The following is a 16,087-nucleotide window of genomic DNA, read 5'->3' as shown; positions in this document are numbered from 1 at the left end:
CTGTGGGACCGGCAAAAACGAAGAAGTCTACCGTGCCACCACTGACATCGTCGCAAATGTTTCCAGAACTGCCGAGTGTCACGAACCAGGAGGAACCTTCTGGTTCGAAAACGCACACAACCAGTCACCCCGAAAGCACATCAGCTCCAAAAACGAATACAAGCAGCCAGCCTGTCGCTCAATCTCAACGAACCAAATCGTCTTTACTAGCGCCTCCGCAAGCTATCGTAGCTGTGGACGATTTTTTCAAGAAGCCAGCGTTGCGAACGCAGAGCAAGAGTAGCAATGGTAACGAAACTGATGACTCTACCACATCTGTCAACAGCAGACCGAACCGTGGAAGACCGGCTGGTAAGAAGCCTCGCCGAGACGACACCGACGGAGAGAGTTTTGAAGTAATGTTAGTTTAAATGGCTCTCACATCGTATAACATCTCGTCCATCAACATCGCTACCATCACGAACCCCACGAAATTGAACGCTTTACGGAACTTCGTCAACAGTCAGAGCCTTGACATCGTGTGTCTGCAAGAAGTAGAGAACGACCAGCTCTCCTTGCCGGGCTACGTCATTTTCTTCAATAAAGACCACATGAGAAGGGGAACAGCTATTGCTCTGAAACAACACATACAGGTGACTAACGTTGAGCGAAGCCTGGACAGCCGACTGATTGCGCTGCGAGTACAAGACACGACGATCTGCAATGTTTACGCTCCCTCCGGTTTTTCACAACGCGCCGTTCGGGAGAATTTTTTCCACGAAACGCTCCCCTACTACCTTCGTCATAACACAACGAATACAATATTGGCTGGCGACTTCAATTGCGTGCTCCGAACATGCGATTCAAGCAGCCCGAACGTGAGTCCCGCTCTCAAAGCAGTCGTACAACAACTACAACTGCATGACATATGGGAAAAACTATGTCCACGTGATAGTGGTTTCACGTATGCCTGTCGTAACGCTCAGTCGCGCCTGGACCGTATCTATGTCAGCAGCGGTCTGCGCGATCACTTGCGAGTAGCACATGTTCACGTCTGCTCATACACCGACCACAAAGCGCTCACACTCCGTCTATGCCTCCCCCATCTAGGACAAGAACATGGCCGTGGATTTTGGTCCCTTCGACCATATCTTATGACTAATGAAAACGTTGCGGAATTCCAGTATAAGTGGCAATACTGGACCCGGCAGCGCAGAAATTACGGCTCTTGGATTGAGTGGTGGCTTTTGTTCGCAAAACCCAAAATAAAACGTTTTTTCAAGTGGAAAAGTCGATCCGTGTTCGATGAATTTCACCGTAAACATCAGCATCTATACGGAGAGCTACGGCGCGCCTACGATGGGTACTACCAGCATCCAGAAATGTCAACAACAATTACCCGATTCAAAGATGAGATGCTAGCGCTTCAACGGAGATTTTCTCACACTTTCGTGAGAATCAATGAAACGCACGTGGCGGGAGAACCCATATCAATATTCCAGTTGGGGGAGAGGCGAAGGAAAAAAACCATCATAACGCAGCTGCAGACAGAGCAGGAGGCAACGATAACAGAGTCAAGAGCGATCGAGGACCATATGGTAACCTACTTTGCGACACTCTACTCAGAAGAGGCGAGAGACGACGATGAGAACAATTTCATCTGTGAAAGTGTTGTTCCACCAACCGACGAAGTCTGTATGAGCAGCATCACGACGGCAGAAATTTGGTCTGCGATAACAGCGAGCGCACCACGAAAGTCTCCTGGCTGTGACGGAATACCGAGAGTTTGAGTCTGTATGAGCAGCATCACGACGGCAGAAATTTGGTCTGCGATAACAGCGAGCGCACCACGAAAGTCTCCTGGCTGTGACGGAATACCGAGAGAGTTTTACCATCGCATGTTCGACGTCATCCACCGCGAGCTGAACCTGTTGCTAAACGAGGCGCTCAGCGGAAATATTCCTCCAGCGTGGAGGGCATCATCGTGCTGGTCAAGAAGAGGTGAGGAGACCATACGGGCCGATCATATCGGCCGATCTCATTGCTAAACAGCGACTACAAGCTCTTGTCCCGTATCCTAAAAACAAGATTGGAGCGAGTGATGAGAGAACACCATGTCCTAAGCGAAGGACAGAAATGCTCGAACTCAGAGCGAAACATATTTCAAGCCACTCTAGCTCTGAAAGATCGCATAGCGAGTCTCCGTCATAACCGTCGTGCTGGGAAGCTAATAAGCTTTGATCTCGACCATGCGTTTGATCGGGTCCGGCACTCTTTCCTCTTTCAAACCATGCGTTCGCTCGGCTTCAACCACGATTTTATCGCTCTACTCTCGCGCATCGCCAGTCGATCTACTTCTCGGCTGCTTATCAACGGACATCTCTCTCGCCCGTTCGAGATTCAACGATCGGTACGACAGGGGGACCCGTTGTCAATGCACCTCTTCGTACTGTATCTTCATCCACTGGTATCCAGGCTCGAACGTGTGTGCGGTAACGATCTGCTAGCAGCGTATGCCGACGACATCAGCGTCAGCTGTTTACTCGCTTCGAGAGTGCTGCTGGCGCAAAATTGAACTTGCGAAAAACTATTGCTATCGATGTTGGGTTTTGCGGAAATGGCTGTATCGATACCCAGTGGCTGCAAACAGCCGATGTAGTTAAACTATTGGGTGCAGTTTTCGCAAACTCGATAAAACTTATGACTACACTAAATTGGAATGCGGTGGTGGGAAAATTCTCGCAACTAATGTGGCTGCACTCTCTGCGTATGCTGACGCTGCATCAAAAAGTGATAATGCTGAACACGTTCGGCACCTCCAGGATATGGTACCTCGCGTCCATTCTACCACCGTTAAACGTACATACAGCGAAGATTACATCAACAATGGGAACGTTTATCTGGAGAGGGACAGTTGCTCGCGTCCCGATGATGCAGTGGCTCGCTGCAAGAAAAAGGGTGGTCTAAAGCTGCAATTACCTGCGCTTAAGTGTAAGTCGCTCGCTATTAACCGTCATCTGAAAGAGATCGGATCCCTTCCTTATTACAGTTCCTTCCTTTTCCAAGCAAATCCTCGACCACAAATTTCAGTGGACCTCCCTGACCTTAAAACAATCCTGTCAAACATATCCCAAATTCCCCACCAAATCCAACAGAACCCCTCCGCCGATTAAATCTACCAGTATTTCGTTAATAAAATCGAAATACCAAGGGTGGAACGAAATAACCCAGCAGATAACTGGCGGCGCACGTGGCAAAATATTGCGTCGAAGCAGCTAACGTCAGCACAGCGGACGAAACTGTACTTGCTTGTAAATGAAAAATTGAACATCGGAAATTACTTTTCGTGATGCAGCGTGTAGATGACGAAAAATGTGTACACTGTGGCAACCGAACTGCAGGAACACTTCAACACAAATTTTGTGTATGTATTCGCGTTGAACCAGCCTGGAAAGTTCTTCAACAGAGGATATCAAGATTTTTAGGTGGATGGATAAGGCTCAATTTCGAGGATCTGATAAAACCTGCCCAAGTGGGAATAAACGAAAGGCGTAGAGTGAAAATTCTCAAAATTTATATTAGTTATATTTGCTTTGTGAATGAATGTCATGGTAGAATTAACATAGATGATTTGAAGTTTCATCTAGATATAGAATCTTGACGAATAGAAAATGAAATCAGCAAACTTTATAAAATATACTGACAAATAAAACCATATTTACAAAAAAAATCATTGTTGGGTTATTTATAGAACAGCAGCCCGATGTTTCTTGCAGAGCAGAACAGTTGTATGGATGAATCGATCTTCGCTCCACCGTGGATCGATTTCCATCGCTGATGATGGTTGCGTGGACGTAGTTATTCTATAACAACACAAAGATGGTCAATTGAGGGCCCTGAGTTTGAACTCACGATTGATCGCTTGGTAAGCGACCGCGTAACCAAGTGGCTACGAAGACCCCCCGAATCGGTTCATATTTGAAGTCATTTTAACACAACCGCTATCGTATACAATTTAACAATTGCACTTGTGCTAAATTTTTTCCAATGCATCCTCACCTGACTTGCAATATCGAAATGCCATTTACTTCCATATATTTGCAATGTCACTTCCTTGGTTTTCAAATCGCTGTTAGGGAACACATTTTGGCGGGTACAAAAACTCCCTCTATTTTCATGTACAGTAGAACCCCGATTATCCGCTGAATAGTCTGGCAACGTCACCTCGGATAACGAAAATCGCGGGTAACGCTATCCATCTGCATGGTCGTGTATACCACAGGACAGACAATGTGAAAGCCATGACGAAAACTGAAGATCAAGAGCATACCACTCACTGACAAATTTCGGATAGCTCTATAGAATTACTATATAATTTTCTTCAGAGATAATTGGCACCTAGTTTCGAGAAAAACGACTTTGAAGTTTTGTGCCAAGGTCGTACTAAATTAGATACCGCGCCACTAAAATGGCTATGACTCAGTAAATAGTGTAAATAATTTTTGAAAAGTTCTTTCTAGGATATATTCTTAAATGTGTATACTTCTGAAATATGAAAAAAATCGGAAAGATGTTTGCATCAATTGATATGAAATATTTCTACGCGTCATTCTCTTTTGGTCATAACTTAACTGCAAACACATTCCCAGCTTATTTGACAATGTGGACGATAGGTCAAAACCTCAATTATCGGTTTCTATAGCAAAACCAAATTGGTACGTTTTTGTGCACTGAGTTATTCACGAAAGAAAAAAGTTGATGAAGAGAATATCGATCAAGTCACTTACACCCCTTGCACTCTAAGCCCCTCAATTAATAAAATATTATTTGTCATGAGATGAACAATTGAATAACTGTAAAATATCAAGTGTTATCTAAGCGCTTTTAGACCTTGATTACATGTCCCAAATATATGTCTTCCTAAAAGCTATCGATATTCGTGTGTGATTGTCCTTATATCCTTATATTCTCCTTTTCCTTTTCCTTCGCGAGAAATCAAATCAACTCGAGCAAACCACGAGTTATCGGTACTCTACTTCATTAACATTAGAATTAATGAAAAATGTGTATATATACTTGTAACAATACAGATAGGAGTTTGGCTCATTTAAACTTATGTAACTGAGCCTGTAAAAATAAACGATTTAATAAAAAAAAAATCTAAACGCTTTAACTGTCAAGTTTTGATTGGTCCGATTTACGGTTTCCCCAACACAGACTTCAAAATCGATGTACATTTAGTTCTTTCTATGATATATTCTTAAATGTGTATACTTCTGAAATATGAAAAAAATCGGAAAGATGTTTGCATCAATTGATATGAAATATTTCTACGCGTCTATCACAATTAATAAAATATTATTTGTCATGAGATGAACAATTGAATAACTGTAAAATATCAAGCGTTATCTAAACACTTTAACTGCCAAGTTTTGATTGGCCCGATTTACGGTTTCCCCAACACAGACTTCAAAATCGATGTACCTGTGCCTGGGAAAATCGTCATTTCAGATACTAGAGATGAATGAACTTTCGTGGTTCGAGAACTACGTAAACATGAGATTTGCTATAATTTCAGAGAGAAATGTAAAATGCAATGATCGTTTGACAATACCTCCGTTCACATATTTTGGTAGTCCTAGGCTGATGCGTATCAAACGTAAAAGGACGTTCATCAAATTTATTTGTAACGAAGAACATAATCTATTACAAAAATTCCAATACATTCGAAAATAATATTCGAAGTGGTAAACAAGTGGATTACCACTTCGATTTTGTTTCAATGATCAAGCGAGATAGACTGATGCATGCTGTGGAATGTTTGGAGTGTTTTAATAAACATTGTTTAGCGTTAATGGATGAAAAAGTAAACGTGGAAGTAATGTTTGTCCAGATAGATAAATAAATGGAATATTTGAAGAGATGGGAATCACTTTTTTAACCAGTCCCGAATACCTAAGAAAATCGAGAGATGAAGTAGTTATTATTGAAAATAATTTTGAAATTTTCGAAGGATCGATTACGAAACATGGGATAAAGTACGTCAATTATTTAAAAGATTGTGGCCCCAAGACATTTTTACTTATATGTATAGACGTTAGGCTATGTAAAACGAAATACAGACACTAATGGTATCGGCGGCAGATTGATCTTTCAAATATTCGTTATCATGCGAAAACTTAGCAAGGGTTAGAATCATGTCAACCACGACACCCTTTTTTTCGACTCCCACTTCACATCAAAACTTGTGAACGTTAGATTTTTTTGCGATATTAATATGTAGTCTCAAAATAGCCATCCCAATTATGTAAAAAACGGGAAGTGAAAATATTTATTAGTGTTTTTTTATCATACGCAAAATAACAAAAAACCTTCACATCCAGGCTTTTCGACCAGAATACCCCACCCATACACTTACACCCCTTATATTTTTGCATTAAGCGCGCCCGTCTTGTACAATCAGCTATTAGCTTCATAGCGTAACAGCAAAAAGCCAACTCACCCTAGAACCACTTGTTGATGCTTCCGGGTTTATCAGGGTTCTAACGTTGGCGACTTCACATTCACTCTCTTGGATCTGCTCACAGCATCTTACTAGAAGCTCAATCTACTCTCGCATAGATTTCGGGGGTGAGAGTATAAACATGGGGAGAGCACAAATCAGTGATAAAAGTCAATGACCGCGAGTAGTAAAAAGAATTGTTATTTGTATTCCTCCAAGAAAGCGCGCGAAATCCTCTCCCTCACCACAAGGCGCCGAGCTTTCCTTCGAGGAACCAAGGGAACAGCTTTTACTCAAGCCCACAAAACAAAAAGTAAAGCTTTTCTTCTCTCTCATACCTCATGCCAGCACTATCACCCACCACACAACCGATGGCAGAGCGCCGTAAAGCTGTAATCACTCATGGCGTATCTGTTACAAAATTCACTGTTATATTACAGTTATCTTTAGCTTCGCTTCTCTTTTCCTCCTATTCATTGGGCGCTTGCTCTTCGGTTTCGGTTTTGGTAAGCAGAGTGAAAGAGCCTCTCTTTCTCCTGGCGGCGGCGGCGGTGGCGACGAGGTTTATTGGTGGTCTTCACCTAGGGGTGGTCGGAGCCGGGTGATTGGGGAGGCCACGAGAAGAAGCTGTTCTTACGGTACCGCGATGTGAAAGTAACTGGTCAAGCGTAGAACAAAGAAATCGAGATTGATTCTTGGACGGCAAACGTGAGTGCACCCGGAAAGGAAAATCCACACGCACATACACACATACACACGCGATGAATGGCTGATGGAAAGTATAAAAAAGGCGTTGATTGATTTATGAATTGCCATCATTATTAGTGCTCTTATCCTGGCTAGATAAAAGTGATAAGGAAACAGAAAGGGGCTCGCGGTAGAGTTTTGGGTATGAAAGTTTGGTCGAACAATTACAATTACAAATAAATTACATTTTTCTATTGAAAAATCACATTTTTATGGTTTTGAAAAGCTTCCGTTTTCTATAGGCTTCGTATATAAATCTAATACATCATACCCATTAGGGTGACAATGGAGATATGCAAAAAATTCATCATCGAATTTCAAAAACCGACCATGTACATTTTATTGGCCCAAAAAACATTATCTGTGCAAAGTTTCAGCTCAATCGGACATGATTTAGGGGTGCCTCAAAGCACTCAAAGTTTTAATTTTTCATCCTCGAAAATCTTCCAGTGGGGGGAGTAAAGGAAATTTGGAAATTCGATTATTTTTTCGATGTCAAATGACTGAAAAATGCATGAAACGTTGAGATCTGATGTCATCTCGAAAAAAAATTTTTGACCCAAAATCGACCTTTTGGGACATTACCTGAGAGGCAATGAAGGTATGAAATTTTTTTTTCGAATTTAAAGAACGGACCATGTACATTTTGTTTGTTGGCCCAAAAAAATTAACTGTGCAACATTTCAGATCAATTGGACATGATTTAGGGGTGCCTCAGAGCACTCAATGTTTTGATTTTCGTGATAACACCAGATCTCGACGTTTCATGCATTTTTAAGTCACTTGGCAAAACAATTTCGATTTTCCAAATTTCCTTTAATCCCCTCTAGGAAGATTTTCGAGGATAAAAAAATCAAAACTTTGAGCGCTTTGAGCCACCCCTAAATCACTTCTGATTTAGCTGAAATTTTGCACAGGTCGTTTTTTTGGGCCAATAAACAAAATGTACAAGGTGGGTTTTTGAAATTTGACATGACCATTTTCGCTGCCACCCTAACACACATACATCTAAAATATTAGGTTGGCGAAAAAGTACTTCTTTATTAATGGGTGAAATTTAAAACTATTTTCATATGTTTCGGATTGTCCGATTTGGGTCAAATATGCACCGTTTTGTTGTAAAATATGTTGCCATTCTAAAGACCTCTATCATCGAGGTCTTGGTCCTTATTGACAAAAAACTCTAGCAATAGATTTTAACAATCTTATCTTGATCCCAATTCCTTATCATTCTGGAAATTTTACAATGCGAGAAAAAGGTGGTAATCGCTTGGTACCAGGTACGGACGATGCATTGGTGGATGCATTAAAACAGCTCTCGGAATCGTGTGGCTATGCGTTGTCCTGATGGAACACAACACCTCTTCCGTTGGCCAATTCTGGACATTTCTGGTCAATCGCTAGCTTCAAACGGACCATTTGTTGACAGTAATTAATAATTAATTTAGCGTATTGCACTAAAAAATTAGAAAAAAATTTAAAAAAATTAAAAAAAAATTTTTAAAATATATAAATTATAAGAAAAATTAATTAAATTGCACGTATTTTTCCTTTAGAAGTAGGACAAAGTGTATGTAAGAATGCACATTTTTGGTACATGTGCTCCCAATGAAACACATTTTATTCATGATGTTTATATAGAGCAATTCCAAAACATATATAGAGCAATTGTTGAAACATGGTTCACAAGTTTTTCAGTGTTTCTGAACACTGCCCGCTATTTTTTATGTGTGAGTAAGTTTCATGTACGATACAAAAAATGTGGCTCACCTATATTTAGCATATGTCGAACCATGTTGGATTATTCCAAAATGATGATTTCTAAAACCGGACAAACCATGATCGTTTTTAGAACAAACCATGATATTAATATTAATTATATTATTAATTATAATTTAGAAGAAAATCGTTGAAAAACATAAAAATTTGAATAATTTGAACGCCTTTTGGTAATATTGAGTAATTCCAATTAAAATCGACAAATGACAAAACATGAGTATTTTTGATTCGAATGAAAGTGTGTATTCCGTTTGGGTTAGAGGAAATATGAGTTTTCCACAGCAATTGGGAATTTTTTGACTCAAGCGTAACTTTTGAAAAGGGCGTATCGATTTCAGTAAGAGAAATTTTTGATAATTTATATCTCAAAAACTATGAGTCGTACCGAAATAGTGTCGTAGAAAGAGTTATAGAGTATTGATGATTGAATATGAAAAAAATGTACACTGAGAAAAAAAAATTAGTACTCTTTTTTTTATTTACAAAATAAAAATTCAATTTGCAATATCCAAAATACATATTTTTTATTTTGTTTTAAATTTTTTCATACAAAATAGAAGTCATGCAGAAAATTTAAAAAATGGGCCCAAGATGGTAAAACTATTTTTGACGAACTTTGAGGAACATCGAATTTTTAGTAATTTTCGAAACTTCGAATTTTTGTATGTTAACAATCATTTTTAGCCACAAATTGTGAATCCTGATGTGATTTAAAACAAAAAAAGGTTATTATCAATCTCCTTCTAAATGTAGCCATTCTCGAAATATTTAAAAAAATATTTCTAATTTATTGTCTTTTTTATAGTAAATAATCCCTTTTAATATGTTTGTCGTGTTATACTGTCATGTTCATGAAATTTTATGAATTTGCTTATAATTTCCAACAACTTTTCCAAATACATCATCATGGTTCGTTTTTTAACTCAAGCGTAACTTTTGAAAAGGGCGAATCGATCAAATTTTTGATTTCATCAAAATTGGAGCAGTGCTGGTCAACCAGGCCATGTTGCATCGATCGAAAAAGGTAGTAATCGGACGGAGCAATGTCTGGAGAATACGGCGGGTGGGATAGGACCTCCCATTTCAGCGTTTCCAAGTATGTTTGACCTGTTTCGCGACATGCGGCCAAGCATTGTCGTGCTGCAAAATAACTTTAACGTGTCTTTGCTCGTATTGTGGCCGTTTTTCTTTCAGAGCACGGCTCAAACGCATCAATTGTCGTCGGTAGAGGTCCCTCGTAATGTTGTCTGTTGTTAAACTGAAGAAACTTACCGGTACACCTAATATGTATTTTTACATGAAAATGCAAACCATTTCCTACATTTCATTCTTGACCAAAATTTGAATAGGTATTATATTTTTGGAGTTAGAAATTTTTGTTAAAAAATAGGAAAATAAACTTTGGCCCTTTCCAAAAAGTTGTGTAATTCTTTTTTTTTTTTTGAGATTTCAAGTATGCAAAGTTGCTCAAATGACCAATGTCTTTTGTCAACGTTTCACTGCAATCTGAGATGGTCCGAATTCGTCAATTGAAAATGTGTACGTTATATCGAAGTTTCCCTGTAAAAGTATTAAATTCTATTTTTGAGTAAGATTTTTATCAGTGTACTAGCTAACCCGGCAAACTTCGTCCCGCCCATTTACTTGATTAATTCTCGAGTAATGCAGAATTTTGTGTTTTATTTGTATGGCAGCTACCCCTAAGAGAGGGGGGAGGGGTATCTAACCACCATAGAATCATTCATTGCACCCTAAAGTTTCCATATGCCTAATTTGGTTTAATTTGCTTGATTAATTCTCGGGTAATGCAATAATTTGTGTTTCATTTGTACGGCAGCCCCCTCTAAGAGAGGGGGAAGGAGTATCTTATCACCATAGAAACATTTATTGCATCCTAAAACCTCCACATGCCAAATTTGGTTTCATTTGCTTGATAAATTCTCGAGTAATGCAGAAATTTGTGTTTCATTTGTATGGCAGCCCCCCCTTTGAGTGGGGGAAGGACTGTCTAACCATCATAGAAACATTTATTGCACCCTAAAACTTTCACATGCCAACTTTGGTTTCGTTTGCTTGGTTAATTTCCGAGTAATGCAGAAATTTGTGTTTCATTTGTATGGCAGCCCCCCTTAGAGAGGGGGGAGGGGTCTCAAAATATCACGAAAACCTTCCCCGGCCCCAAAAACCCCTACATACCAATTTTCATGTCGATCGGTTCAGTAGTTTCCGAGTCTATAAGAATCAGACAGACAGACAGACATCACTTCATTTTTATATATATAGAAGATTTAAAATGTTTTTTTTTCGTAAATGATTCAAATATTTTCCAATAACTTTCTAAAACATCATATTTTAATCAATCATCTGAATTTTGAGTTACGATTGTTTGGAAAAAAACAATTATTTTTAACTCTCCCTTTTGAAAAATGAATAGTGATTTAGATTAGTTATATGATAATGAAAGTTGTGATTGTACGTAGTTTCCATCAGAAGCAGGGGTAGTGGGGGCAAATTGGTCATGGGGGGCAAAGTGGTCACCTGCTTGTTTGATAGTATTACTATTGAGTATAGATGCCGTATTGATAGTCACCTTAGGTTTGAAGAATTTAATGATTTTCGAGTCACCCTGTACTTCAGTAGAGCTGTCGCATGTTAAAATAAAAATAAAAACAGAAATTACTCTCTCGATAGTCATTCGGCCGTAGCTCTGTGCGCATGGTAACTAAGGAATTTCTCGTGAAATTTAGTTTATTCAATCTGATATGTTGGACAAATCATCAGTTTGGACGACTGTTCACATATTCTAGGAGAGGTGAACAGATATTTCGTTTAGTTTCAGCGATTAATTAGCATAGAAGTTATTTTCATGTTTGGGGGCAAAGTGGTCATAGGTGAATAACAACTTACAATGTTCTGTTTACTAGAGCTGATATACCTATTTACATTCTGCTCTTGAAGAAGATCCTTTTGTGGCTTTGACCTTGGATAAATATGTCACTCCAACTAAACCAAGCCTCATTATGCGGAACGTTATGTGTTTCTTACTACATTTTTGTATGCAGGAGAAAATTTGAATTGAGACTCTAGGTGAATAGGCCAAGCTTTTTTCTGTAACAACTATGATTTGAACAAATTTGGGCGAAAAAAACGCATAAATCTATCCCATTTAGCTTGATGCCCCCACTAGGTGACCACTTTACCTCCAAGAAAAAACAAAGTTCGATTTTTCACCTTTTTTTCTAATGATGAAAAGTGTACTATTTTGAATTTTTATAGTAAAAGCCGTTTTTTATCTTGAAGAACAATGAGTTGAACTATAATATTCTTCGAGAAACGGTAATTAATCAGTATGTGGGCGCTGGAAATGGGTATATTCCTTAGGGTGACCACTATGTCCCCACTTCCCCTACCAATTTTCAAAAAAAATTGGAGAAGGTTTGGTCAGTGGCCGGCAGATTTGGGGTGGAATTTTTCTATAGTAGCACTCCAGATTTTCCAGAATAATGAGTTGACATATTTGTTCTATAGAAAAAGAAATCCGCCTTTAAGACATATTGGTATCTAACATTAAATGTACAAGATAAAATTCATTAGTTTTTTTTATAATCTGTTTGAAGGGCTAATTCTCTGGAAACTGAATTCGCAGCATCAAATCACACAACGCATAATAATTTGCGCATGCCACTCATGCTCGATGATGTAAAACTATTATGTGGGACCGGCTTCCCTCAGCAAATGTGGCAAACAAAAAAAAAAGGAATCATGGCCAAACACGTCGATCCGGTTGCAGACTGCAGGTTAGCTAACGTCACAGTCACCAAGTTCAACATAATGATCACCGCTACAGCATTACAATCGAAAGCATCGCGAGACTGGCAGAGACCGAGAAAGAGACGCCGTATTCCGTTCATTGGGTCAATCGCGACCGGGGTGAACGAACTCTTCCGTACACTCGTTTGTTGTGCTTTACTCGAGAGAAAGATGAAGCGTTTCGATGGGAGTGGAAGAGATCGGTGGTAAACAGCGAGAGACGCGATCAATGTGAGAGCTTTCGCGCGAGGAAAGCTTCGGATCGCGCCTCCGATCGTATGAAGCCATGTTGCGAATATTCGTGTTTTGCTCGAAAAAGAAGAAAAAGAAAAAGAAAAAAAGATACGAAGTAAGTGTCCACGCATGGCTTTCATTGGCTTGTTGTTTAGTCTTTCTCAGGAAATAGAGCAAACGATCGGGGCTGGTCAATGAACTCGCAGGGAATTTCAGGGATTCGGACATCTTTAGCCACAGACATATGTACGAGCAGCAGTGACCCAGTTTGTGACTTATACGACCAGAAGAAGCCCATAGATAGAGAAAGGAAGACGCCAGTGGAAATGGATACCGGGAGAGCATTGATTCTCAGCTGGGTCAATCACAGGGAGTTTTTCGAATGTTGCTGTCAAATGAACTTCTAATGAATCCATCCATAATCTATTTGCCAAAGTTTGCTTGTTGATATTTATTGGTTTAAGGGTATAAGTCATGACTGTCGGGTTTTAAGATGTTCTTGGGATTTTTTTTCTGACGACCAATAAAGATATTGAGTTTTTTATCATACACCAGACGAAACAATTAGAGGAACTCCTTGCAACATCGATATTTTTTAGTTTTTCTAAAACACTACCAAAAAACTGTTTCTGGCACTTTTTGGAGTCGGTGTACAACATTTCAATAATTCGTTTACTTTCAAAGGTAAAAGATAACCCTTGTAAAAAATTAATTGGAGTTTTCAAAAATGCCTTCCGATTTTCGGTGCCTAAATTATTTATTGAGCCAAATTTGGCATCTGAAGGTTTTAGGGGGCAAGAAACGTTTCTATGGTAAAACTTCTCTCCCTCTCGTAGGGGGGGCTGCCATACAAATGGAACACAAATTTCTGCATAACTCGAAAGTCAATCAAGCAAATGAAGTCAAATTTGGCATGTGGAGGTTTTAGGGGACAAGAAACGTTTCTATGGTGAGCAGACACTCCTCCCCCCCCTCGAAGGGGGGGCTGCCACACAAATGAAACACAAATTTCTGCGTAACTCAAAAACTAATCAAGCAAGTCGAGCCAAATTTGGCATATGGAGGTTTCTATCGTGATTCAACACTCCTCCGCTTTTTCTAAGAGGGAGGGGGGCTACCATACAGTTCAAGCATAAGTTTCTGCATAACTCAAGAATAGGGTTGCCACATTTCATTCTGTAAAATTTACTGAAAAAATCTGTATATCTGTATTCTGAGCAAAAAATCTGTACAAAAATTTGTATCGAAAAATCGAGGAAAAAAAGTTAAAACAAAAGGTTTATTTTCATTTCGAAAATATTTTTTCTTATTTATGGGTTGTTAAAATCGTATCACTGCAACAAAATAAATCATTAAAAGGGTTTTCTCTGATTTGTATGATGTTTATACATGGTTTTGTTGAACCTTACCTTCAAATGTTTCGTCAATTTCTTCCGAATAGAGCCCATAATTGTGGGTGCCAACCGATTTCCGGACTTTGTTTTGTTGACATTTTAAAGCGAAAATATTCGCTCAACACACGCTGAGGAAAGAGTCTCAAAAAGTGTCTTACAAACGATCTTAGCAATGGTTTCAAAAATTTCTCATCACGCCTTTTGACATCCAACAGCTTGTCTATTAGCTTCTTCAAGGAATTGAGGAAATTGTCGCTTCAAATCATCAAGGTTTGGTAGCTTGACGAAATTTTGAGGAGCACTGAAATCAAATCGCTTTGAAATCTGTTTCACAGGTTCAATATAGTAGTCACGACAAATCGATTTCCAATCCTTTTTTAGCTTATTCTGCATCGACACCAACGTGAACATCCTCAGAATATCTTCAAAATCTTTCACGTCATGGTTAGCACCAACGAATCGTTGCACGTAACTCTCTAAACATAAGTCATCCAACATAATCAACAACAACATTCTTGTCTCATTATAAATACGCGAAATTGTGGGCTGGTATTTCAATCAAACATATTCCAACCAAACATGACAATTGAAAAATTTCGGAAAACTCTGAAGAAAATGGGAAAATTTGCGAAAATTCAATTCCCATATGTTCTACAATTTCATAGTGACAAGCGTTGTTGGTCTATTTGATGTTTGCGCTAAAGAAATTGATTTTTGTTCGAAAGTGGAAATTGATTTTAATATGTTAAAACTCATTCCTATAGCTTCTTCTATCTATATAAATAAAAATGGATCACTGAATGTGTTGATAAGTGCAAAACTCGAGAAAGGAATTGTCCAATTTAGGGCTGCATTTATTCTATCATATTTTCTGTATCAAACATTTATTCCGTGTAACGGAGAAAAAAGTTATTTGCAAGTGGTTGGAAAATCTTGAATGAGAATTGTGTCTCAAAATAATCCCCTAATAATAATATTATAATGACGAGTTTTGGTAGAATTTTTTTTTAGTAAAAGGTAATTTTAAAGGGTAGATTAGAAAATCAATCAATGAACAGTTCTGCGATTGGACCCATGAACATGCGCTTAGTAAGAAAACGTGAATGTCATGACGGAAAATAAATTTTGGGCGGGACGAAGTTTGCCGCTAGTAAATAATAAACACAATGAATATTTACGGAATAATTAAGGTTAACTTTGAAAAATCATAACTTAAAAACGAAAAAAACGCTTCTCTGGTTTCGAGATATGTTATGTAAAAAAATTTTAGCTTTCCAATAAAAAATATAAAAAACATACACAATCAATAATAACGAAACCAAAATTCAAATTTTAAGCAGCTCGGGTATTTTCTCAAAAAAGATCAGCTAATTGGCTTTAATTTGATATGTCGACCATCTAAATCGGCTCAGTAGTTGAAATGTTATGAATTTTGAGAAAAGTGGAAAAAAATTATTTTTCGGACCACCCTAAAATGGAAATGGTCCACCCTACCAAAAACATAAAAAATACGGATCTAATAGTTTGCGACAAAGAATAAAATTTCTACTTTCCACAAAAATCTGAGAACCACTATATCGGTTTGCTTGGAATGGCTGAAATGATGTATGTCCTATCTTTGTGCGTTGATTTTTCACGATAT

General features: G+C 38.6%; 1 protein-coding gene across 1 annotated transcript; it reads left to right on the top strand.

The window, feature by feature from the left end:
* Positions 1-410: 410 nt before the first annotated feature.
* LOC129766695 (uncharacterized) lies at positions 411-1,769 on the top strand. The gene has a single exon (XM_055767285.1). The coding sequence runs from the start codon at positions 411-413 to the stop codon at positions 1,767-1,769; it is 1,359 nt and encodes a 452-aa protein (XP_055623260.1).
* The last annotated feature ends 14,318 nt before the right edge of the window (positions 1,770-16,087 follow it).

This window comes from Toxorhynchites rutilus, chromosome 2 (genome assembly GCF_029784135.1).
Source record: "Toxorhynchites rutilus septentrionalis strain SRP chromosome 2, ASM2978413v1, whole genome shotgun sequence".
NCBI lineage: Eukaryota > Metazoa > Arthropoda > Insecta > Diptera > Culicidae > Toxorhynchites > Toxorhynchites rutilus.
This window is presented reverse-complemented; position numbering and strand designations above follow the sequence as displayed.